The following is a 25,317-nucleotide window of genomic DNA, read 5'->3' on the forward strand; positions in this document are numbered from 1 at the left end:
TGTGTTCCTCTTTTGGAGGTTCCACTGCATTTTAAAATAGGAGCTTGTGGTGGTGACAGGAACCCGGATATGCAAAGCAGGACAGAATGTCCGGGGGAGGAAGACGCACACATGCACACAAAAACCTTCAAATCACATCATTAGTTCTCGCTGCCACCTTGTCAGAGTATTTATAGCACCATTCATCCATCAACAGGTCAATGACACACACTGCCAATGGCACCCTTCTTTTTGGCTTCCACTGGCAGCGAGCGAGCATCGGGACTGCTGCCATTCTCTGGCCTTGTTACGATGAGGCTGGGGTTCGCAAACGGGGGTCTGGGGACCACCCCCATGCGTCCGTGAGCCATGAGTGGCTTGCGGATATGCAAAATCATTTGAGATAAATGATGTTGTAAGGTTTAAAGTGCATGCCGAGACACGGGGACCGGTGGCCAACAAAGCAAAGCGATTGCTTCTCCCTAGTTTAGCTTCGGAGCAATTAACATCTCTCTAATGTGACATATCAAATATAAATATAAATCTCTGCATGACGATATATATCTATTTTTTTTAATAAAAGGCCAACTATTTTATTCCATAGAATGGAATAGAATGTAACATATGATGCCAATTTATGGTGCAAATACTGTATAATGAAATTTGGAGCAAATACAAGTTGGGGGTTATTAACATGTAATAAACACGCTGACTTGCAACATCACAATATTCAACCAAACAAGCGCGGCGTATACATAAATCAGTCATTACAACAATAATGCAAATAAATCTGTGGACTGCACTTACTAAAAGGAACTGCGACTATAATGGCATGTTTGCTCTGTATGATTTATAAAAAATAAATAAATAAAAATTTATTTCCAGTTTAATAAAATTTTTAGAAACTATATGCACGCACGCCATATATATATATATATGTAAATAATATAAAATAATATATATAAATAATATATATATATATAATATATCGTAATTATACTGTCTGACCGAAAGAAATCAGTGGTATTTATTTATTAATTTGCAAAATATTGATTTAAATTTTTTGGGGGGATTAACTGGATTTGATTCATTCCCAGGTAGAGGAAATTTCAAATATGAACGTTACCCATCTCTAAGCATAGACAAGGTACTCATTGTGCTCTCATTAGCCTGCAGTCAAGTAGCATAAGGACAGCCTATTTGTACGTGACATCTGTAGGTATTGATGTGCAGCAAACATGACTAATGTGCGCCAGGCCGAGCCAAAGTGGCAGTCTGGCGTGGGGCTCCCCCTCGGCGCGGCGACGGCGTATTCTCCGACGAGGGCGAGGAAGTGAGTGGCAGAGTGGCGGGCAGGCGCGGCGGGCTGAGCGTTGTTTACCTGTCAGCTGGCATTGATTAATCTTGTGTTCGGTGAGATCGCTCAGCGACTCGAACACCTGCCGGCAGCTGTCGCAGCTGTGCAGCGCCGGCTCCTCGTCCTCCTCCTCTCCCTCCTCGACTTCCTCGGGAGAGAGCAGCCTCTTCTTCCTCAGACGCCCGCTCTCCGCGTCCTCCGACGCCCTCTCGGGGGCGCACTCTGGATCTGGGGAGCCACGGGAAAATGACAGAGTCAGAGAGGAGGCGGCGGGGGGGTAGAACAACGAGTGACCCGCCGATATCCTTCGGTGCCGCAATAAACTATTTTCTTGGATTTAATAATAATAAAAAATAAATAAAAAACACAATAATAAAAAGTGTAATAAAAATGCAGGTTCACTTTGGACCCTTGTAACTCAACCACTTGTGCCATGGCAAAAATGTTGGGCAGGTGAAAGGCACACACGTACACACGCACACACACCGCTGTTATTAGAAATGGTTTTATGCCGTGTTTGCCCTGCTTCACCCAAGCAAAACTTCAGTATATGAAAGTAGACTGATGGGAATAAGTGTAGTTAATAAATCCTGGACTGCAGCTTTTGGCTGGACTGGACCAAAAAAAAAAGAAAAAAAATGGAAAGCAGTAGTTGTGGACTGCATGAATCGGGAGACAAAACATATTAAGCAGACATTCCAGGCCACAACAGTGCAGATCTGACGACTGTGTGTGTGTGTGTGTGTGTGTGTTCACGTCGTCATGACACACTTCCCTAAATTATTCAGCCTGGCTCGCAGGCAGCAGCGGGTCACGCACATCAATATCCTTCAATCCATCGCCACGACCGTCTCTGGTTGGCGTTGTGCATCCGAAAGCCGAAAGGATGTCCAACAATGGCCCACTTTTTAATCACAACTTTGCCGCCTGACAACACGAAGCCAAAAAAAAAAAAAGTGTGCAGGCGAACGTGCGCTTTATGAGCGTACGGCGAGCGGCACTTCCCACCCTCCCCTGCTGTGACCGATGCACTTCACAATAAGGCTGATTAAAAAGCCACACTTACAATCATCGCCACCCTGGCTGAGGCCCTGTGGGGCGAAGGAGCTTGTGTACCAAACTGGCAGCCATTTTAAACCTTCAACATGCACGCCTGGATGAGGAGACGATGAAGAAGCAAGCCTTCTTTTGGAGCGCGATACAGTAACTATCGTTTAAAGCAATGATTGTGTATCAAGGTTATTATAGTTTGCAAAAACGAAGACATTTTCTAAATATATATTTTTTTGAAAAATAAATAAAAATAAAATGTAAAAAAAAATAGAAATAAATAAAAATGATTAAAAAATAACTAGAAAAAATTTTGCTCAAGAAAAATTTAAAACAATTGTGCTTATTAAAAAAATATATAGATTTTACCTTTAAAAAAAAAACTCTTTTATTTTTCAAAATTTATTTTAACGTTGTAACTTTTTTTCTCTCTCGCTCTCCATACTAACAAACTATATATAACTAAAAAAATCGCTTGAAAAACTAATGAGCTGAATTTAAAAATTAAAAAAAAAAAAGGAAATAAAAGCTAACTACAATGGAAAATCCCAACCTTATATAATCGTGGTGTGTACCCATATTCACTTCTGCTGTTCGGGTCAAATCTGACCCATTGTGACATTTCACAGCAATAAAAATTCTCTACATGTAATACTGGAACATTATGACTTCTCCTCAAGTGACTAAAAATACACAAAAATAATATAAAGTAATATCTTTAAAGTTGTCGTTTTTTTTTGTTCAGCTGCAGGTGCTTATCGAAGGCTCATCTGGACTTCGGAAACCGTCGCGTAAGTGTGTGTGTGCGTATTTCAAAGCTTTGACGGCTTTCTCATCTTGATTCATCTGAGATGTGCAGTAGATGCTGCTGTTTTGGTTAGCAACTGAGTTCTAATGTTCATACTTTGAGGTCCACGTGTGAACCGTAACGTCCCTAAATAACAAATGATGAACAGAGACTAAATGAGGCATTTTACTCACCAAGGCCACTCAGTATTTTTTCCCCACCCCCTTGAACGCATCCCCCCCCTCCTCCTCCTCCGCACCCCAACTCACAGCAAAGTATTGATGCCACATCACACCCTCCATTGTCCTTCCCTCCCACAGACTGAACATGCCCTCTAAAAATATCAGCCCGGTGGTCCCCGGTGGGAGCATGCAGAAGAGAGCGGAAGGTGTTTCATGAAAATGAAAATCCCAAACCAATCCTCACAGACGCCAGCCTCTGTCGCTCTGGGGGCCAAACGCCACACAATATAGACCTCATCTACTGACACAGAATGACAATAGGCACTCGAAAGTCAACTCTTTTCCAAGCATATGCCTGAGAAATCCTTTTTTTTATTTTGTTTACCCTGAATGCTGCTTGGAATGCTTAATTTCTCAGATAATACCGCCGACTCGATTCTAAGAAATGGACGGCTTGACGAAATGTAAACTAATGTAAATTATCGCACATTACCATTTTGAATATGTTACGTCAAATGATTACTTAAAAGCATGGGAAAAGGTTTGTAGGAATTTCGCACAACTTTAAACAGCAATGTAAGCAGAGACGCAAGATGAGAGAGTCATTTTCGACAACTAGAGTAGACAAACTTGTTGACATTATTCTCATTTTAACTTATCGGCAATCTTTGAAGCTGCTACTTTACACTCAAATTATTACATATTCTACATATCGATTCGATTCGATAAACACGGGCCTGATTCCATTCGATTTTCGAGTCATGATTCACTTTGATTGATTTTCGATTCATTCAAGGATTTCGCGCAGGACCAATTAGATTTTTGGTACGGAAGGCGTTTATACGTTTATCCTCTGATGAACGTATAGAATGACTTCTGATGCAACATGTTGGAGGTGACGGGGGCAGATGGGACATCTGCAGGGGGAGGGGTTTCAGGAGGAGAGGGGAGGGGAAGGCTGGTGGGGCCGGCGTTGGGAGCGCTTGACACGGCAAGGTCACGTCCAAGCCTGGGATTAAAGAGCCACGTCAATACTTGAGGTTCCTGCGCCCGTGGGCCTTTACAGTAATCTATCAGATCAGGACATCTCCTCACCGCCTCGACGGGCCGGACAGCAGATCAATAGCGGCGTGCGCACGCGCCGGCTGATGCTCATGTGAGGTAAATGACGTTGAGTTCTGCAAAAAATTGTCTTGATGAACTCGGGAATGTGCAAAGGACAGGCAGGAAGACGTAGTGAGCACTGATTCCGATTGGGATGAACCCCAAAGTAAGATGATCGTCGCGCCCAGTGAGAAATTATTCATGAGGGGGAATAGAATAAAGATCGGATGGAAAGATTTCGTGATCGACTCTTTCTCTATGTTAACGTACCGAACGCGTTCACTACTCAAAGTACGTTCAAACGTATTTAGTAAATACATTTCAACATACAACGTACTTACAAATACGTTTGAATATATTCTCAGGTACCTTCAACCGTCTTTGCCAAAAAAAGCCTGTAACTAACTTGGTTACAAGTCATATGATCACTCTTTCTGAGTAAAAAATTTCAATCACACAATTAACATGACTCGAAAAAAATAATCCAGCATAATTCGAATAACACATTCTTCATTCTCGGCTTTCTTTGTCTCACCACCTCAATTCATCTCCTCACTAGTGTAACATTTTCTTTTTATATTCTTGCAACCCCCCGTCCCCCCCCCCCCTTCCACCACCTGTCTCAGTGTGGGCAGACCACCGTAGGGGGGGAAGGGGAAGGGGCCACAAGTACAGTGGGATCCCCAGCGAGGGACCACGGGTCCCTGGTGGAGCTAATGGAGCACAGAGGAGAATATCAGTTCAAGCCTTATAAATATTTAAGTGCAGAAATATTCAATAATAAAAAAGGGTGGGGGCGTCCAGTGGACATTTGGAGACGGACAATGAAAGTTGAGGCGTGATCAAATGTCACCAGAACAGCCGCAGAGAGTTGATCATATGATATACGTCTTTGTTTTAGGAAGATGTTGTTGCCGCAGAATTAGATCGCGGAACTTTAACTAGATTTGTTTTCCGCAGTAAGAAAATATACGAACGGGTCAGAAGTTAGATCAGGGGTGGGCAAACTTTTGGATTGGCGGGCCACAATGGCGTCTAAAATTTGACAGAGGGGGCCGGACCAGGAGCAGATGGATGGGGTGTTTTGGTAACCTCACCTCATTGGAGGAAAAAAAATACATTTAATTTTAAATGAAAGTGAACAAAAGCATTATAACGATACATGTCTTTGAAAAACCAAAGTATTTTGAAAATAAAACACGCCCGTGACACTTGTGAAGAAAAGCAAGTCCACCTGCTGGACTTGCTTAGCGAGGTGGCAACGCAAGATGGCCGCCGGTGGCCTCTTTTCCTACTACTGCGAGTAAACATCTTTGTAGTCCATCCTATGCAAATCCGGGGTTTAAACCAGTGAAGTAAGTAATCCAGGATGGCCACACACACAAAAAAACTAAAGAGCGATCCTATGTCTAATAAGATAGCGTATGTTCACAAACAGCTAACGGCTAAAAGGCTAACGGAGGACAAAAGATGTCTTCTCCACCAAATTTGTCGAAATATGACAGCAAAACAAAAAGCAAAAGAAACCGCAGAGGTTTCAAACCCAGTTTGCCCGTGGATAAAGCGAGACTCCGTCAGGGTTTTTCAAGCTGCTTTGTGCACCCGTTGGAAATATAATTACCCGCTCAAGCGCCTCTCCTTATTTCCCCATCACTTCCCGGAGATCATGATCCTGTGATGCCCCACCCTCGCTTCCTCACCCTCCCCACCCGCCTCGCAAAACCACCCCCAAGTTCAAATTAAGAATTTATTTTAACCAGCGAGCGGCTTCTGTCGACACATGTCGGCGGGCTTGATCAAAGGTGAGCGTGCGCCTTTATCAGAGTGGGGGTGGGCGGGTGGTGGAGGGGGGGGTTGTCAGGAATAGGAGGACATTAAGATTGAATAACCTTCACACGCTTGGCAGCACCTCATTACTTAAATATCCAAAAACTTTGGAACACCCCCCCGATACATACCTCTGCATGTACGGTAGGTCACACTCGCATTGTTAACCAGAATTCATAATTAAGCGAGAATATAAAGCATACATCCGGTTGTCAATGTCAAAATGAAAGCCCTCACAGATCCTTTTTAAAGGCGAATCCTTGAAATGATTCGGAAACGGATTTGCCCAAATGCATTGCACACATTAGACGACAGAAGCGAGAAAGCGTCACAATTTAGAGTCAGACATCAGATGCTTGCTTTTGGGGCCAGTTGGGAAAATTTACTCTGCAACTGTTGCTGTATTCTGAGGTGATTACCGTATTTTTCGGACTATAAGGCGCATAAGCCGCAGCACCAATTTTTTAGGTGGAAAAAGATACACAAGCTGCAGACTATAAGCCGCAATTTTCTATAATGAAAAAAATTATTTGTTCACAGCAGGATTTTGTACTGTCAATGCACAGATTCTTAAAAAATGCCTTTTGACGCGCCAACAACTTTGCTCATTAAAACAGAACAGACCCAAGAGAAAAAGAAATAGAGATTTATTTTCCGTATTTTCTGAGCTATAGAGCGCCCCTAGTGGTGAAGGAAACATCCACAAAAAAAGCTGCACCGTTGTATTAGCCGCAAGGTTCAAAATCGAGAAAAAAAATAGCAGCTTATTGTCCGGAAAATACGATAATTCTTCCCAAGAATAATAATCAACCCGGTGATTCCGAGTTTTAAAACAGAACAAAATATGGCTGCCTCTCTTTCCTGTCTGACGGGTCGGCAGAAGGAGCGACTTGCCCTGCTGTGAGTGGAGCGACATGCACACACGAAAAAAAAAAAAAAAAGAAAATCGACAAAATTGGATTTGATGAAGTGAACTTGAACAAGCCAAGGCAAGCCAACGCCGTAACATCGACCCAACGCCACCGGAAAAGAAATTACACATTATATTTAAATAAGCATTGCGCTAATAATGTTGCGAGAATTTTTGGTGAAGAAATGTGCTAAAATTATATGGAAAAAAAAGCATACAATTGCCAAAATTTTGAAAAAATAATAAAATAAAATAAAATTGATTAATGATTTATAATTATTATATAATCTATAATTAAAACTCATAATTTTAGTGGCCATGTTATTAGTCCCAAAAAATAAATAAATAAATAGATAAAATTTAAAAAAACTTCGCTCATCATCGACACTTCTCTTGACCGAAGAAATATTTCACAAGTCAAATGAGAAATTAATTTGCGCGCCCTCCCGATTTCTCCGCAGGTGGCCATCGATCACGCGGCCGCCCGTCTCCCACGCGCAGAGACGCGTGCGACTGAAGGGGGTCCTTGTAATCAGCCACAATGCCGGGAGGTCTCCAGCAAGTCGGGTTACGGTGGGCCGAGAGATATTTCATTCCACGCAACCGCCCGCTAATGTCCGTCAATACAATTAGCGCAGTGGCGCACAAACATTGTTCTGCTGACATTTAAGTTCTTCTATTGTAGGCTTTAAAGGTCAGATCAGAAACCGCGGCAAAAAATGATCATCGGCGGTGAGACTCCATTCACAACATAAGACACAAATGTTCAGTTGAAAACTTTGCCACATTTCAAAATATCATCAAGTTTGTATAAAAATGATGGACCACCCAAGACGCCACACATGTAGCTTTAGCGCTAGCATTAATGTTCACGTTACTGATTTAGAGTTGAAGAAACTACGACTCCGATTTTGACGACTGATCAAGCATTCAAAACACGATGTTGGCACTTGTAGCTTGTTGCCTCTCACTGCCTCGCGTCGATCACCTACTTTCGCAGTTTACCATGATAGCGGACTAGCTCATGTTGTTTTAGCGCTAGCATCCGTGCTAACATTACTATACAGTAGACTTGAATCTCAATTAAATTTTTGCTTCCTATGAAGCGGTTAAGAATGAAAGTGAAATTAATCCGCACCAGATGCTAAGTGCGCTTTGATCAAAAAGAAAGAATTGTAGCCGTATACAATAATTAATTTTCTTGTCAAAAATAAATCAAAATCATGTTGTTGTCAGCTTCTTGCCTCTTAGATTTGCCAACTCTTGATGGACCAAATCCATCGTCTATAAAATTGGCGAATCAGCGAGGACATTGCTTAGTCTGGGTTAGCATTAGCATCAATGCTAATGCTCGGCGTTATGTACGCCACACTAAAATCACAATGTTTAGAATGCGACATGAACTTATAGCAAGCGTGTTAGCCTCCAGCATGATCGTTAGCATAGCTTTCGCGGTATCTGACTAATATCTTAACTTATCTTAACTTTAGCTGCTCCGTAACATGCTAACATGCTGCGAAATGTTATTTCAAACTTTTAAATGCAGCGACAGTAAGCACGGCGACCTGGACAGTCCCCAGCCTGTTGGACCAAACCATCCATATTGCCATTAAAATAGCCACACCTGAGACTTAACCTTTAGCAGAGACAAATGAAATGGAAAATATACAGTGTGGTGCATCAGGGGCAGCTTTCATTCATCGGGGAACTTTGGGATGGTGGGGGGTTTCTACTCTTAGCCTGACCTGAATTGCCGCGAGGGTCCTGGAGGGCCAGCGTTAATGCTGGGCTTGGAGACGGGACGCATTCATCTACATATGACACGATACGGTAGCGGGAAATAAAAGTCAAACACGCACGAGGACCACTTGAAACACAGTGCAGCAACCTCACTGAAAATCTCAGCGATTGAAGTATCAATATCTTGGGGAACATTTGGAAAGCACAAGAGAAAAACGTAACAAACAAAAACAAACAAAATTTCATGAGAAAAACGCAAGAAATAAAATGTTTATATATATATATATACACATAAGTTGCTACAATAAGAAAAATAATAGGTTTTTATAATAATAAAGTCAATCAATTCTAAGAAAACATCCTCACAAAATCAACTAAAATAATTAAAATAATTTTATTATATATATATATATATATATATATATATATATATATAAATGTTTTTGTTGAATTCACTCAATTTTATTTCGCGTGTTTGAACAAAATAAAATCAACTTAAAAAATGTATCTAGACCCAGAATATTTTATTTCTAGCAGCCAGTTGACGAAATTGAATTGATTAAATTCAACACACCAGTTTTTTTCGCAGTGTGGAGTGGGGAAAAAAATATTTTGTTGAATTTATTCAGTTTTCTACCATCAAGTGGTCGCACTTTACATTTTTTTTATTTAAGTAAGCTATACATCTACTTCAAAAATATATCCGGATGAAAAAAAATTACAATGGAATAAATTCAACCATTTTTTTTCCAGTGGTGTTGAAACAAACAATCTAGATTTTTACACAAATGAAGTCGCAATATTAGAAGAAAAAAAAAAATTTCACATGAGTGCAGTCACAATATTATGAGAAAAACACACTCAGCAGCAATGCAGGTTACTCAATAAAAACCTCAACAACAGGAAACGCATATGCTCGTCAAGCCAACACACACACACGCGAACGCACACACACACACACACACACGCACGCACACGCACACGCAGAGACACAGACGATCCAGTTTCCAGACAAAAATGATGAAATATGAAATGGAGCATTACCGCTCGGAATGGCGGTGTGCCCGGGACTGTGCTGCTGCTGCTCCTCTGTCACATTGTCTTCTACTGCCACAAACGGAGACGGAGCGAGAGAGAGAGAGAGAGAGGAGGGGGAAAAGACATGGTTAATAGTGCAAAAAAACAACTTTGACACATTGAGAATTCCCGCTCTTTTTTTATTATTTATCACTGGAAAAAAAAAAAAAAGTTGGAAACAAACTGCCGGGATATTTGGACTGCTTTCGGCAGTTCCACTTGAGATTTGGAGTCCACGCGGGGCTTATGGATGATTTTAATTGGCAACGAGGTAAAGAGCCCCCACGTAAAAAGCATCCATGAATAAAGAACGCAACGGGTGAAACGTGGCCCAGACACGGACGAGTGAAACCTTTGGTATGAAGACGCATCAGACGGCGACTTGAAAGGATCCCCGTTTGAAATTAGACATACCAAAAAAAAAAAAAAAAAAAAACTAAAAGCTCTTTCCCACTTTTGGGCACAGTATGCAGGTGAGTTCATCAGCACTCATTTGACCAGTGGTCTCAAACTCACGGCTTGGGGGCCATTTGCAGCACGTGGGATGATGTTTTGCGGCCCATTACTTGACATCAAAGGAAAAGCGGTGCCTCGCAAAAAAATATAACCTCAAAAATGGCAACATTTGGCGTTGTGTAGTAACACAAAATTCAGTAACAAAAGAAAGCAAATAGTTAGCGAGTAAATCGAGCTTTGCAAAACTAAAAATTGTTCCTGCTTGTATTATGAGTCGGGCAAGATTCTGTTCAAGTGCGCATTTGACTTCACGAAAGCCTGACTGTGGATCATATGACAAACAAAGACTGCTCGGTTAGAGAGGGTGCTTACAAGCCTGACTCACCCTAGCCACCTCACTCCCAAAAAATCCTGGCTCCGCCCCCTGCCTAGCACGTCGAGACTCGGAGCACTTTTTGACGACGCCCCGAGAAAAGAACGGCTTGGTTTGAAATCATCCGGGAAAAGCTTTCACGTCAGAGGCTGCGTGAGGTTTCCAAGCGCCGTGTCAAGTACGAGGAGTGAAATGGATTTTAACAGTGGGGAGAGAACAAAAGAGTCTCCCACCTGTTCCATGTAAAACCAAGGTCTCACTGAGGCCTTCTTAACGCCTCTGCGTTCCACCCGTGAAGTCGAATTGCATTCTCCATTATGTATTTTCCAGCCTTTCATTTTTGCCGGCGCGGAGGGGGGAGTGTGACAGGACCTCCCGGCAGGGGAGCCGCGGCATTGACTGCCGACGTAGGAAGTGCAGCACTTTTAAAAGCGCGCAAAATATCCTGTACTTTGCATAATTAAGACGAGATCCTATGGCGGCAGAAGCCTTTCGCCTCGGGGGAGGGCGAGTCAGATGCGAGCGGGGTGTCGAACCGCCGGGAAAAATGAAGAGAAAATGTTTGGCTGCCGCAAAGGAGGATATGAGCCACGCTCGAAAGACGGGAAAAAAGGTGGATATAAAAGAAGGAAAGGTCATCGAGTTTCGAGAAGGGAGGCGTGGAATTTTACAGAAAAAAAAAGTGACAATGTTACAAGAATAAAGTGAAAATATTCTGAGAATAGACTTGGTAACATGGTAAGAAATAAAAAGAAATTTGACAAGGATGAAATTGTGAAATTATGAGAATAAAGTAAAATTGCAAGAAAAAAATGTACACAACTAAAGCCAGAATTTATGACAATAAAGTTAAAATACAATTGCAATTTTATTGCCATGAGACTTTTGAAAGAGAATAAAAATTCGAGGATGGGATGTAAAAAAAAAAAAAAAAGTTTAAAAAAAAAATCCAAAACCTTTTGAAAATAAGGTAAAATTATTATGACACTGAAGTTGCAAAGTTATGAGGGAAAAACAATATTTATATAATCTAATATTTTCAACATTACAAGAAAAACAACTAATTTTTCCATGAATAAAAGTCATAAAATAATTAGTTCTGCCTTTATAGCTTTAAGAATAAAATGTCTACATTTCACAACAACATTTTTCAGAGGAATATATCACAATTTTAGGGGATTAAAGTTGTAAGCGATTAATTCGACAGTCGAGTCCAGTTTAGCTCATTTAACCGACTGATTTATTTTTTTGTCGATTTTGCTGATTTTTATTTTTACACATTAACACATTACAACATAAGATAATGATGTTCAAACATTATCGAAACCCTACAAAAATATATATAGATAAAAAAATATATCATAATAGTAATTGTCGATATTTGTCTATTTTTCTGGCTATTGTAAAGCTAGCTAAATACTGACGGAAAAAGTATTGTAAAACGGTGAAATATTTTGCGCAAAGTTTATAACTTTTTTTAAAATAATTGTCTAATTAGTTGGTTACTTGAATTGGTAATTGTAATATTGTAAAATGACATATTTTTCTTCTCGCGTTTATTTATTTTCCTTTCGGTGCATCCCAAATACTTTTTTTTTTTAATTAATTGATTTTAGTTGGACCATTTTTTTTATTTTAAAACGACTGCCAATGATCCCTCCTCTGATTGCACATCTTGCCCGACGCCGCATATACCAAACAAATCACCGTCCGGGCAATTAATTAGCGGCATCATTTAATGCAAGGCGGCACGGTCGGACAGCGTGGAGGGACGTCCCTCTGCGCCGCCGCAGAAGACGGAATCAGCCAAGGCGCTCCTGCTGGAGCGGGCCTCGGTGACTGACGCCCTGAGAGTTTAATGAGTTTCTCCAACGCCGTCGAGCTCCTCGCGTCTCAGATCATTTAAATGGGGCCAGGGATGGCAGGGAGGGGAGGGGGGCTCCTAATAAATCCCCCGTGGTTCCATCAGAGATGGGTGGCAGGGGTTTCTCTTTTTGTTTTGATTACCATCCCCGTTGGTGAGATGAGGGAGTTCAGGCAGAAAATGTTCTTTTATGACACCATAAGAAGCCGAGGCGGTCGGGGGATGATTTGTCGCCCGCTGTAAGCGTATTAAAAGTTTTGTCATTAAGACAAGTTGGAGAAGAGAGCACATTCGAAAACACCCGGTATCATCACGGAAAGATTTTGGAGCGGTAAATTGCTGACCTGGCGAATGTTTAGACTGTGACGCTCACTCACACGCAAGTTATACTCGTGCTGCGAATCACACATGAAAATCATTCATTAATTCATTTCTAACTAAAAAAAAAAAAAAAAAGACTGTTCTCCAAGCACCACTGCGCTTTAATATATGTAAAAAATGTACTTCTATGAAATGGTACCACACGTGAAAATGTGCCGATACCAAGTACACTTCGGCGCAGTATCTGTATCGCATACCAACCCAATCGGCGAATATGATCTTGATAAAAATCGTTACATATTCAAACTATTTTTGCCTCTTTTTTTATACATTACAACATAAGAGAAAGCTAATTCCACTCAAACAAAATAAAATCAAAATCTATTAAAAAAAATACCATTTGACATTTTCCGATTTCTCACTCTGTTGTAAAGTTAAAATATTGCAAAACAGACAAATGTTCTACCTGCAATTCATAACGGGAAGAACAACACAAAAAAAGTTATTTTATTCATTCTATGTTTTTAAATGAACCAGCTGATTAAATCGGTTCTCCGAATTTTGATCCTGCCAAATATCGGAATCGGCGTCAGCCTCAAAAAATTTGGTCGAGCCCTAGTTTGAACACAATGAACCCAAAATGATCCGTGTTGCGCAAGAACAGTAATGTGCGTTTCCTATTTAATTCCTCTTCCCTGACAGGCAACAATTTGCGGTCAACCAATCGACAGGCTGCAGATTGTCCGGCTTCACGGTGCCAAAAAGTGATTATAATACGTTTTTACAGAACGGTGGAAATTGACAGGAGACCTTTTGGGAAAAATACTCGGTAGTCCAAAATGGAAGTGTACCAAGACTTAAACTTGGGCTAAATTTGAGTTTCTCTGTAAGAGTATTCTGTGCTCTTATCCTGTGGTGTAATGTATATAATAATATAAATTTATAAACTGAATAAAACACACTTTTTTAAAGAATATTCCTTAGCGCCTGTTGTTACTTTCTCACTGTCAAGAAATGGGAGAGTATTGCATAACACAAACGAAAACAAGAAGCCTCCCTTGCTCGTGCAGTTCTCCAACTAAGATCAAAGCTGGCCAGCTTGGAGCTGTCAGTCCCAGTTTACTGTAAGACTCATAAAACAGACACGATTGAAATATTACACATTTAAACACCAAATTCAAAGACTGTTAGCGTTATGCTAACGTATAATGCAGAACGCCATTGATAGGCTAAATGAGCACCTTGGTTCACGCAGGACCATGCACTTCGTCACTAGCGAGATGTATGACAAAAAATGACAATTTAAATATGCATTTCATTTTTCATAGTATATTTCTCAATGCATGCATAAAACTTTTATTTATATCAATTATATCAAGCCGAAAGCAAGAAATTCAGCACATCTAGTGGTGAATGTTGATATTACAACTTAAAACTACAATTGACATACAACTAGTCCACTATATATTCTCTCCGCTGTGTGGCAACAAAATCACGTGTATACTTTTGAGGACCACAGCAGAAGTTACGGACCTTCTGGATTTTTAAAATCGCTTAAAAATATGCATTATATAAAGCAAAAAATGGTAAACAATGGCGCTCTCCACTTTATTAAATTGAGATGCGCTCAAGTGTGTTTCTGGTGGACTGAATGAAGGTGCGCCGACAGGTAATGGCCCGTCGTCGGACAGCGACAGCAAACACGAGCGGGCAGTTTTAATGAACACGTTGCAAAAGCTTATCTCATAACGACACGGAGCGGACGTGTCATGCAGTCGTGCGGCGACAGGATCGTGGCTATCAGTTAATTAATGTTTGACAAGGTACAGTGTAGCACTAAGACAGTTTAGGAGAGAGAGATAGAGGCGAAAAAAAAAAAAAGCTTTTGTTGATACAATACCAAACCCACACGGGACTGTTGTCCTTTGATTATCAAAGTGCAAGGCGGGTGGGGGGGGGAATAAATATGCAACAAAAACAATGTCTAATCCCACAACAAGTGTTGCAGCATTAAAGGCCACTAATTAACACACACACACACCCCCATATAGGAATGAGTGGAAAGTAGATAAGTGACATTTTAAGTGTGAGTGGCAATACCAGACAGGATTTTTTTCTCTTTTTAGGGATGAGTTAATTTTCTGCATAGAAACTGACAAATGTACACAAAGCGGCAAAAGATTTGAAAAAAGTAGACAATGACAAATTCATAGCCACATTTTTTAGTTTTTTAAGTAATCCATCACATAAAATCCTCCTGCATAACACAAGCACGTGGATGCCTTTAAGCAGGTACGTGCAAAGGAGGATGAATGCACATAAAGGTACATAAAAAGATTGTTAAAACAGTGCCTTTTAACGCGGCAACAACTTTGCTCATTAAAACAGAAAAGACCCAAGAAGAGAAAAAATTATTTTTTTTAAAAATCAAGAATTATTTTGCATATTTTCTGAATTATAGAGCGCCCCTACTGGTGAAAGAAAAAACTGCACCCTTGTATTAGCCGCTTGGTTCAAAATCGAGGAAAAAAGTAGCACGTTATAGTCCGCAAAATACGGTAGTTATTTACTTCTGTCTCCAAAACATATTGATACATTTGAAAATACAAGCTAATGGAATTTCTCGGGAAAACAAATAAATAAATAACATACATAGGGATGATCATGAATATTCTATGCCATATGAAGCCATAAATACACGACTAGCCGTATAAATTTGTCTTAAAAGAGCATTTTGTGCGCACCACGAATAAACGTGCCCCCCTTTTCAACTTTGAGCACCAGCACGTCCCTGCCTTTACGTATACGCGCGTGTGTGTGTGTGTGTGTGTGTGTGTGTGTCTTCCTGGATATGCGTGACTCATCCGCTTGGTTACAAGCGGCCCGGACGATCCGGTGGCGAGCACAATGGCGCTGTAATCCGCCTTGACTGACCGCAAAGGAGACGCTCGCCACGGGGACTACAACTCAATTTAGCTGGGGGTGCGCAGGTCAACCCTCTTCAATTAGGCCCGCGAGGAGGCGGGTGGAGGACACACACACACATGACTAACTTTCTTAATGAGCATTATTTGAACTGATGATTAGTGTCATAAATAATTTGCAATGGAGCAGCATGTTAATCACGTTGCATAATGTCGGTAATCCTTCATTTCTATATAGAAGGGAGGATTCACGAACAGCATGGCGCAACCATTGCAAAACGTAGCAGCGTGGAAGTCAAGTCAGACCAAACGGATGCAAATAAGCCGGGCAAGCGTCTCATTTGTTTTTACAAAAGAAAAAGTGGAAGCGGTGGGGATCAATCACTGTCTGGCCATCAGACGATCCATGACAACAAGATAGACACGCGGCGTGAAATAAGAGGAGATATCGGCCAGCTCCCGTGACGATCCCGTCCGGCACGCCTCAGCCGCGTGTCAAGCGCGCTGACAGCCGTGCTAATGGGATTTTTCTTTTTCTTTTTTTTCCTTCTTTAAACCAACGGCTCCATCATAATTTCCTTAATGATAATACTAACCATATTTTGGTGTCACATTAGAAACGTGTTAATGGGTGTTTCGCCACGGTCCATTAACGGCAAAGAGCCCGGAAGACGGCACATTCTGATGCAACCGCGACGGATATAGAGCGCCTTGAAATGCCATTGCTAATTCAACAGTTTTTTGTTTTTTTTTGTTTTTTTTTTTAAGCAAAGTCAACATTGTGAGAGGGGGCGTGGTCACGCAACTCTCAGACGAGTAAAAATCCAGATGGGATCTAAATGATACAAGGTGAGAATAGCATTAGAAAAAATTAATGTAAAGATTTGGATGTTATTTAAGCAAAGTCAACATTGTGAGAGGGGGCGTGGTCACGCAACTCTCAGACGAGTAAAAATCCACATGGGATCTAAATGATACAAGGTGAGAATAGCATTAGAAAAAATTAATGTAAAGATTTGGATGTTATTTAAAAAGAAAATAAAAAATTTTTAAATTACAGAATTTGATGAATTAAAGAGAAAAAAAATCCTGGTTCAAATTTTTTTTCTGGGTTTCCGTTTTAATATGAATAAATTACTGTTTTAACTGTCTTATTTTTCATTTACAATACTTTGTATGCGGCTGTGATATAGTTGAGACCTTCAAAAATCAGATCTTTTGTTTTTTGGGTTTTTTTTCTTTAAATTTCTCTTCCCTATGAAGCCATTTTTCTTCTAACCAAATTTTTTGAGACTGGTGTTAAGTCACACTCCATTAATGGTGAACGCTTCTGACTGTTTTTTTTTTTTGCAGCGTCAACGTTATGAACGGGGGCGTGGTCAAAAAGAAACGATTCCCCGCCCCATCACATGCATGTCTGTTTCCTTTTCATTTTATTTTATTTAGCTTTGTTAAATTGGAATTTTAACAACATTTCTTTTGTTAAATCTCTCAAAATCTTTTTTTTTTTATTCTTTTGCATTTTAATCCTTTTTCTACACTGTTTTTTCTTATTTTTTGTCGCATTAGAAACAGACGCTAATGAATTTTATGCCACAGTCCATTACTGGCAAACAGCTCGTACGACGGCGCATTCTGACGCAACGATGTAGACAACACAGCAGAACAGCATTTTCCCAAAATGCTTGAATGAATATTTAGCTAAATCAACACAGTTTTAGCAGCGTCAACATTGCGAAAGGGGGCGTGCACTTGCATCGACATAGAAAGCATCAAAGGACTCAAAACAATCCTGAAAGGAAAACGATTTCACATCATCTTTAAGCAGGGTTGCCCAAGTCGGGTCCTCGAGATCCTGATCATTTGAATCATTTGTGTTGGAGGAGGGAGACATCTAAAACAGGCTGGAAAGGGGCTCTTGGGCACCCCTGATCCAAATGATGAGTGAGTGAGAATTACATTTCAAATTTTACAAATGTATTTTTTTCTATTTGATTTTTTTTTTTAATTAAGGTTGTTTCTTTTAATCCAGCTTGCTTAAATTTGAAATAAAATGTCATCACCACACATAGGTACTTTTGCAGCAATTGCAAAGAATTTATGGTTTGAGTGCTAACGTTTTGGCTTCGTTAAATTTGAGATAAAACGACACGGCTGCCCACTGAAAACCATCTATCGCTTGTTTTTAGTTGGTTCTTTTCATTACAAAATGTTTTTTTTGTACTCGCCATAGTTTTTGTGTCACATGTAAACGAGTGTTATGCCAAAGTCCATCACACAAATTGTAAGCCAATGACATTACAAACTAAACACAAACTTTCCTTAGATGCTTGAATAAACATATTGCGAATTCAACATCATTTCTGGGGGGGAGTGTTAACACTGCAAAAAGGGGAGTGGTCATGCATGTATATGGAGGAATAACTGAATATTTAAATCAGGGGTGGGCAACCTAGGGTCCGTGGGCCGTACGGGTCCCTTGCAAGTTTGATCAGGCCCGAATAGAAACTTGAACTGTTATCAAAAAGCCAAGCAAAATGTGATTAATAAATGCTTAAGATATACAGATTTGACTAAAATTGTATACACGCAACAGTACAAGAAAATAGGAAGAAATATGAGTGACCATTGTCTCGTAGGTACTCGAAAAAATTGAAAATCCTTGTGACATTTATTATGAAAATATTGACGCAGGTTTGACTTTTACTGAAGTTTTCATGATAATATCGTATGTTTAGAGAAACATATTTAGTCATACTTGTAAATTAAGGTTGAGCAACAGGTGGAATTTTTTTGCTGGCGTGTTATCGCCATAAATGACAACAACGTGGTTAAATCTGTTTTGCGCAAGCTTTTATAGATCAAAGTTAAAGACCAAAAATGAGAATATCTCAAAAACCTGATGTGCTGGGAAAAAAAGTAAAAACATTTTTGAGGGACACATAAAGTCGTGCCTGATTAAAATTTACTGCTGACTAGTGTAAAAATGTTCATTGTCGTATGAATTTTCTTTCAGGCCACCACTCAAAGGACTAAAAAATTGAATGGTCGCAGCTACAAAAATAGTTTCTTGTGCCAGTGAGGAAATTATACTTTTTTTTTTTTTTTTTTTAATGGGATGTGTGCGTGCAATTTTTTCATTACGCCTCATTCCTCTTCGTCAAAATATTTGGAAGAATAAAAACTAATTGGACATTGATGAGATGAGAATAACCTGTTCCACTTCCATCAAACTTGTTTTTCTCACAATTCACTCCGTTTGTCACATTTCAAAGCCGTTCGTCTTTGAATTAGCGCTGCAGTCACAAAGCTTTGGAGGAACTGAAACGCACCTTGTACAAAATCCTTGAAAATCTTAAAATCCAACACCCGAAGACTGCAAACGACTTCACGCAGCAAACCAAAGTTCACCCATGTAGAGACTAATTGCATCTCCTCCACAACATGAAATATTTAACACCAACATGACACAGCGCCGATTTCAGCACAAGCGTTGCACTCGCCGAGCAAATGGCGCGGAAAATATATTTATATATGCACATGGCCGACGTGGAAACTCGGCTCCTCCGCCAATAAACACGTCAGTGCCGAGGGCCTTGAGAGTGCAGTCTGTGCTTCGAATGAAAACATCCAAGCTGGCTGCCGTGCTTTATTCAGGAAGTGTGCTGTCGGGACAGGCGACGTGGCAGTCGTCGCGTGCAGCTTTTTTCGACCTTGCACATCAGGACAACACGGATTCACGCACATTCGCCGAACGACCGCCGTCTGCTGCCGAAGCGTTTGCATATAAGCCGATGACGTACGCCGTCGCCTTGCTCCGTTTTTATTCCCCCAAGCAATAACATAGCCCGGTCTGTCTCGCGTACTTAATTGAAACGGGAGCTGCAATGTTGCCCTCTTTTTTTTTTTTTTGTCCTCAACGGGACCAGAAAACAGACTTGGACACCCTCAAGTCGGCAACACTGAGGAGATCAGAAAATGAAATAATACTAAGAGAAATGTAAACATTTCTTAAAGCAGGGGCTCACCAAACTGCTTCATGATTAGTGCGAAGGGCTACCAGTTTCTGGAGCCACAAATGTGTTCAAAATATCTTTTATTAATATCTTATTTTTGATCATGAATGGTATTGTCGGCTTTAGAAGATCAGAATTCGGGAGCCAAGTCAAAAAAAAAAAAGAGAAAAAACCGCTAACCGATCATTTGCGTATATAATCGACCCCCGTTGAGCTCAAACAAAAACAATTCAACTCTTAAAATTCCCCCAGAATGCAGATAAACATTCAATACACATAAAATAGGGGCTAGCCTGACAACGCCCCCCAAAAATCAGCTTATTATTCCAAAACGGCGTCATTGATCAATCAGCAAATTTTTGACATGACAACCAATCACCGATTTTTCATGAAATGCAAACTTCCCGCCGTTTTCGACCTAGACGATCACATCTGTGTCGTCTGATGATAAACGTATATGAGAATACACTGATCACGCATAATGGCCACAACATTCCAAGAAAATCACAATAGTGAGTTATTTTTAGAACAGGCACGTGGGCTAATCATGTGGTCCTTGGGGGGCACCACATTGGTGACCTTTGACCTCAAGGATGGCAAAAAAAAAAAAGTTCTTTCGGCATAGGATAGTCCAAGTGTAGGCAAAAAACACTCTTGCGGGCAAAATTTTCAAAAGACGGAGAGGAGATGATGACGCTTCCTCTCCGAACAATAGCGAGGCAGACGGAATGACAAGGAAAGTTATTGTGGACATCTGTATAAGTGTAGCACCCCCTTCCCAGAGGAGACACACAGACAAAGAGCAGTAAATAACATCTGGCTCTCCCCCTTTAAAAAAAAAAAAAGAAGGAAATATCTACGACGTCCTGCTTTCTTTCGGCTCAAGCGGCAGCAGTCGGTCGGAACGAAGATGTAAAAGTCGAGCAAATGTCGATTTCGCTTGGTGACGATAACAAAACAAGCTGGCTTCATTTGCATAGTGATTTGCTCAGTCTCTCTCTCATGCACAGCAGTCTGAACAGATGTGCACGGCACACTTGTAGCATGTAGCACGCGACGTTGCACACAAGTGACAAAGACAAAAAAAACAAATGGCTGCAGTGTGAGAGGTGGGGGGGGGGTAGGATATCTAAAAATCGAAGACTACTCGGGGGTATTGATTGCAAATGGTGGCTGCACTATATGGATATACTGCAGAGCATTCCTTTGTGATGAAGACTTCCAAGGAGAGGCGGAAAAGGTGGGGAAGGGTCCGATGCATTATCACAAAATTGTGGACGACTATGATTTGCAACGGCTGCCAGATCAATCGACGAGAGCTCACCTTTAGCAAAAATAAGCGCGTATCCATGTGTGCGTCTGACCACATTGCCAACATGCAAAAATATGCACCCACCCCAAAAAAGTTATTTTCTACCAAGTGCCCAACTTGTTTGCCTCAAATCAACAAATACATCCCAAAAAGTCACTTTCAGCCTAAGTCCTGCTTTACTTTGGTCACGTGACCACGTGCACGCCATTCCTTTACTTAAAGTTGGCTGGTTCAGGATGACTCCAGATGTTTGCGTGTGTGTACGCACGCGCTCGCGTACACACGCACGCACACACACACGAACCCGCCCTCGACGAACCGGTCCCCCGAAAAAATATTTTTTTCCATGCGCAAAAACATATCCACCAAGCAGAAATGCGTCCACGGTAAAGCACATTTCAGCCGTTTTGTCTTGCGGTTGTTGTTATTGTTGAAAAACAAGAAGAGGAAATAAATGTTTGGAGAGCCAGCTTACCTTTGAGGGATCTTGGCTTCGCTTGCTTGCGGCGCGACATGATCCTACACAAAACGTTGAAGTTGACAATGTGCGTAAAACGGCTCGCTGGCAAAAACGTCTCGAAATGCGCGTGGGCTCGACCGCGGCTGTCTCGCTACCATCACCGGCGCGCGACGCTAAGCGATTTATTAGGAGGAGTGGAATTTCTTGTTGTTGTTTTTTTTTTTTTGTGATGAGCAGGTAGGCAAGACGTGTTTTTAAAAGGTCCAATTTCCCCGGCAAAAGTGCGAGAATGTCGCTCTGGCGGTGCTGGTACTGGTGGTAGTTCCGTCACGTGCTGCCATTCCCCGTGAAAATGTCACGCGTGAGCACGCTCAGGAATAAAAAGCGCAATATTTGCTTCTTTTCTCGCCCCCCGCCACCATCATCATCATAATCATCCGCGGTGGTGGAAAAGATCTCTCCGGTACGAGAGTGCAAAAGAAAAAAAACGTGCAACAAAACAAACCACCCTTCCGTTTTAAAAAATGAGGGGAAAAACGAGTAAATCTGACTTTTTAGGGGGATATCCAGCTAAGCACACGAAAAGTAGTCGCGCGTCAGAGGAGTAGAGCTAATGTAGAATTAGGTGCGCGGATGTGCTCCGAGTCTACGTCTAAATTGCTCTTAAAAGGAGGATGAAGAAGCAGAGAGAAGATGGAAGCTCCCTCCTCATCACAAACCTGCAAGGTCTTGGACTGCGCTGTCGCTCCGGTAGTCCACATAATAATGGAAAATGGAAGCAAGGCCCCCAAAGCCATCAGGATGGCTCCAGAGGGGGCCCCTACCCCGCAGGGACTCGCTCTGTACGTAATCACTGAGGAAATCATTGTCAGCCTGCCTGCACTCACACACAGACAGAGAGGCATGATTAAAATCCGCGGGAGCGCCGCAAGATGTGGACGCCTGGATTTCAGTCGGTCCCCGGATCCGGAGTCGAGTTCCCAGCCCTGCAAAGTGGGCCTGCCTGGCTGGCTCGCTCGCTGGCTGGCTGGCGTCGCCTCTTCCTGCAGCCCGCCGGCGGACACTCCGTCCGTCGATCAGCCTTTACGGCAGACGGACTGGTCCCCCTTCTGGTGGAAGAAGAAAGACACGTTTACCTTCATTCATGCACGCACACAAAAATACACTTTTTCCGCCCTCGCATCAACTTTTATGACTTTTAAAAAATGCATAGTGTAATCGGACGACAATGGATTTTTTTTTATAGATAGATAGATAAGAGTTGTTTTTTTTAACAGACTAGGGCTGTGCAATTAATTGAAATTCAATTTATACATTTATTTTTGTTTTGAACAAAAAAATAACCATTTGAATAATTGTGATTTCAATTATTACTACAATGTCATGATTAATGTATTTTTTTTTTCATTTTCAAGCAGCCCCAGTGTAGACACAATATAAATAAATACAAGTACACTACGGGGAAATATTGTGGTATCAATGCACCGTATAAGATAAGATTTGTTCGTTGTATCCCCCTGAAAATAAACTTAACCTTCTCTTTTTTCCCCAATTCTAAATCTAACAATTAATCAAACGAACTAATCAAATAGTGTTCAAGTTTCTCTTTATTTACGACGACGGTTACTGTTGTCCACAAACATAAAAAACAAAAACAAAACAAAAACACATTTTGTCTCCTCAACCAAGCTTTTGCACAACCAAACTCGCTACGTACGGCAAAAGATGGAAGTTCCGACCGCACACACGCACTCGCCAATCAAAACTCTTCCAGCAGCCGTGTTCGATTTGCATTAGTGAGCGTGGCAAGACACGATGACGATGAGCTAGTGTCACCAAACTAGAATTAAAGACAGCCTCAAAAACTAGTAGAGCCCGTGACAACAGGTCAGCTCACAGTAGCGTCTTTTCTTCTTCTACCACTAATGATATATGTATATTGCCAGTCTGGATGCCCTGTGGCACCACAGTGCCACTCACAGGTTGATCTTGGTACTACAACATACACTTGATGAAATGGGATTCTGAGTCCACTACACAAATACAGGATTATTTTTCCTCATCACGTGTGTGGGTGTGTGTGCGTGTGTGTTGTCTCTCACATTTTCAACATCGGATGTTGAAAATCAGTTTGCGTGTATCCTTAATACTAGCATTAAAGAGGGACTTGTGACCTACATAAAGCTTTCATTTTACATGCTCAATTTGCATCTTTTATTTAATCTGCCCCCTTTGCTTCTCAAATGAGCAGCCCCCAAACAACACTCACACACACACACACTCAGGTACCCCACCCACGCGTTGGCACACAAACCAAAAGATCAATAAGACAAAGCGTGACAGGGATTGACGTGAGGCGCTTTGCTCCGTTCAAAGGCCTCACAAACTACAGTAAACTTGGTAAACACGCATATATGAAAGGTCTATTTGTCGGCGCTGGGATTCTGTCAGGAGGTCTCAGCCGCCTTAACGCTTCAATCCCAACAACGCTTCCCCTCAAAGTTCCCCCTCGCTGTCTCGGCGCACTGTCAGACGTCTCTCCCAAAGTTTTACCACCTAGCTTGCTCCCCTCCCCACATCCAGGGCTCTCCAAAACACAAACAAACATCCTCCAGGGCTTTTTGCTACTTTCATTAGTAACAAAGTAACTAGGAAAAGGCTTGACTTGCTTCGAGTCTCTAAAGTTACACTTTGCTCCCTTAACCACAAGTTGTTTTGTTTTTTTATCCCTCCTCATGTGAGGAATATTGCTCAAGACGCTCTAAAAACTGTCTGACACGGCTTGTCCCTCCGGGATTGCCTTAGAAATATGGAAGGAAAAACAATCAAATATGCATTTTTATTTCATTTTTTTTACAAGAGGGGACAAATGGGAGCAAAGATAAACAGCACAATGCATTCGGATCAACAAATTGCAAAACACGAGATAAGAACGGGATAAAATGGCTGACATTTTATACAAGAAGGCAACTTCATATGTTTGAATTGTTACTTCCATTAAGTCTAATGGACACATTTTTGATTGAAAAATCAAAGCAGTTTTAATTAGGAAGTGTAATAAAATGGTGACTGCGTTCAAACTGACATGACTCAGGAAACAAGAGATTACGAAAGGAAAAGAAGACATAAAACACCGCCTTGAGAGAATTGGTCTACTGCTGCAAGGTCGTTGCATCCACCATATTGGATGTGGCAGATCTCACGCGTGTAAATTGACTGAATTTCATAAAGTGGAACTTTACAAAGCGTGTTCACTAATTCACACGCGCGCAAACAAATAGGCACCAAAAAAAAAAAAGTAAAGTATGCCATTTTCAACCTGTGATGTCATCTTGGCTTTGACAAGGAATCGCCAATCTGCACTCACATTGGCAACAGCCAGCCCTGAGGCCCAAATATTTAATGTTGTTCTCTTCAAGCCACGATGACGCCAGTTGAGCCTCTTGAGAGCAAAATTGTAATTTTGTCTCTTCAACTATGCAGCATTACAAAAAAAAAACAGTGAAGATGAAACCTATCCGTTCATTTTCAACACTAGTTACCAGTTAGCTTGTTAGCTAGCTATCTTGCAGAGATGT

At 41.2% G+C, this 25,317-nt stretch overlaps 1 protein-coding gene across 1 annotated transcript in view; it reads right to left on the bottom strand.

Annotated features, from left to right (window-relative positions):
• Window positions 1-24,921, bottom strand: part of LOC148326373 (zinc finger protein 521-like) — a 115,256-nt gene extending 90,335 nt beyond the window's left edge. Inside the window, exons 1-4 of the mRNA XM_088310209.1 lie at window positions 24,896-24,921; window positions 22,459-22,820; window positions 9,981-10,043; window positions 1,361-1,564 (exon numbers count right to left, since the gene is read on the bottom strand). Of these exons, the coding sequence (XP_088166335.1) occupies window positions 1,361-1,564; window positions 9,981-10,043; window positions 22,459-22,820; window positions 24,896-24,921 (655 nt within the window). The remainder of the gene's footprint in view (window positions 1-1,360; window positions 1,565-9,980; window positions 10,044-22,458; window positions 22,821-24,895) is intronic.
• Between the last annotated feature and the right edge of the window lie 396 nt (window positions 24,922-25,317).

This window comes from Idiotropiscis lumnitzeri, chromosome 12, assembly GCF_059441095.1.
Source record: "Idiotropiscis lumnitzeri isolate Australia: NSW breed Sydney's pygmy pipehorse chromosome 12, RoL_Ilum_1.0, whole genome shotgun sequence".
Classification (NCBI taxonomy): Eukaryota; Metazoa; Chordata; class Actinopteri; order Syngnathiformes; family Syngnathidae; genus Idiotropiscis; species Idiotropiscis lumnitzeri.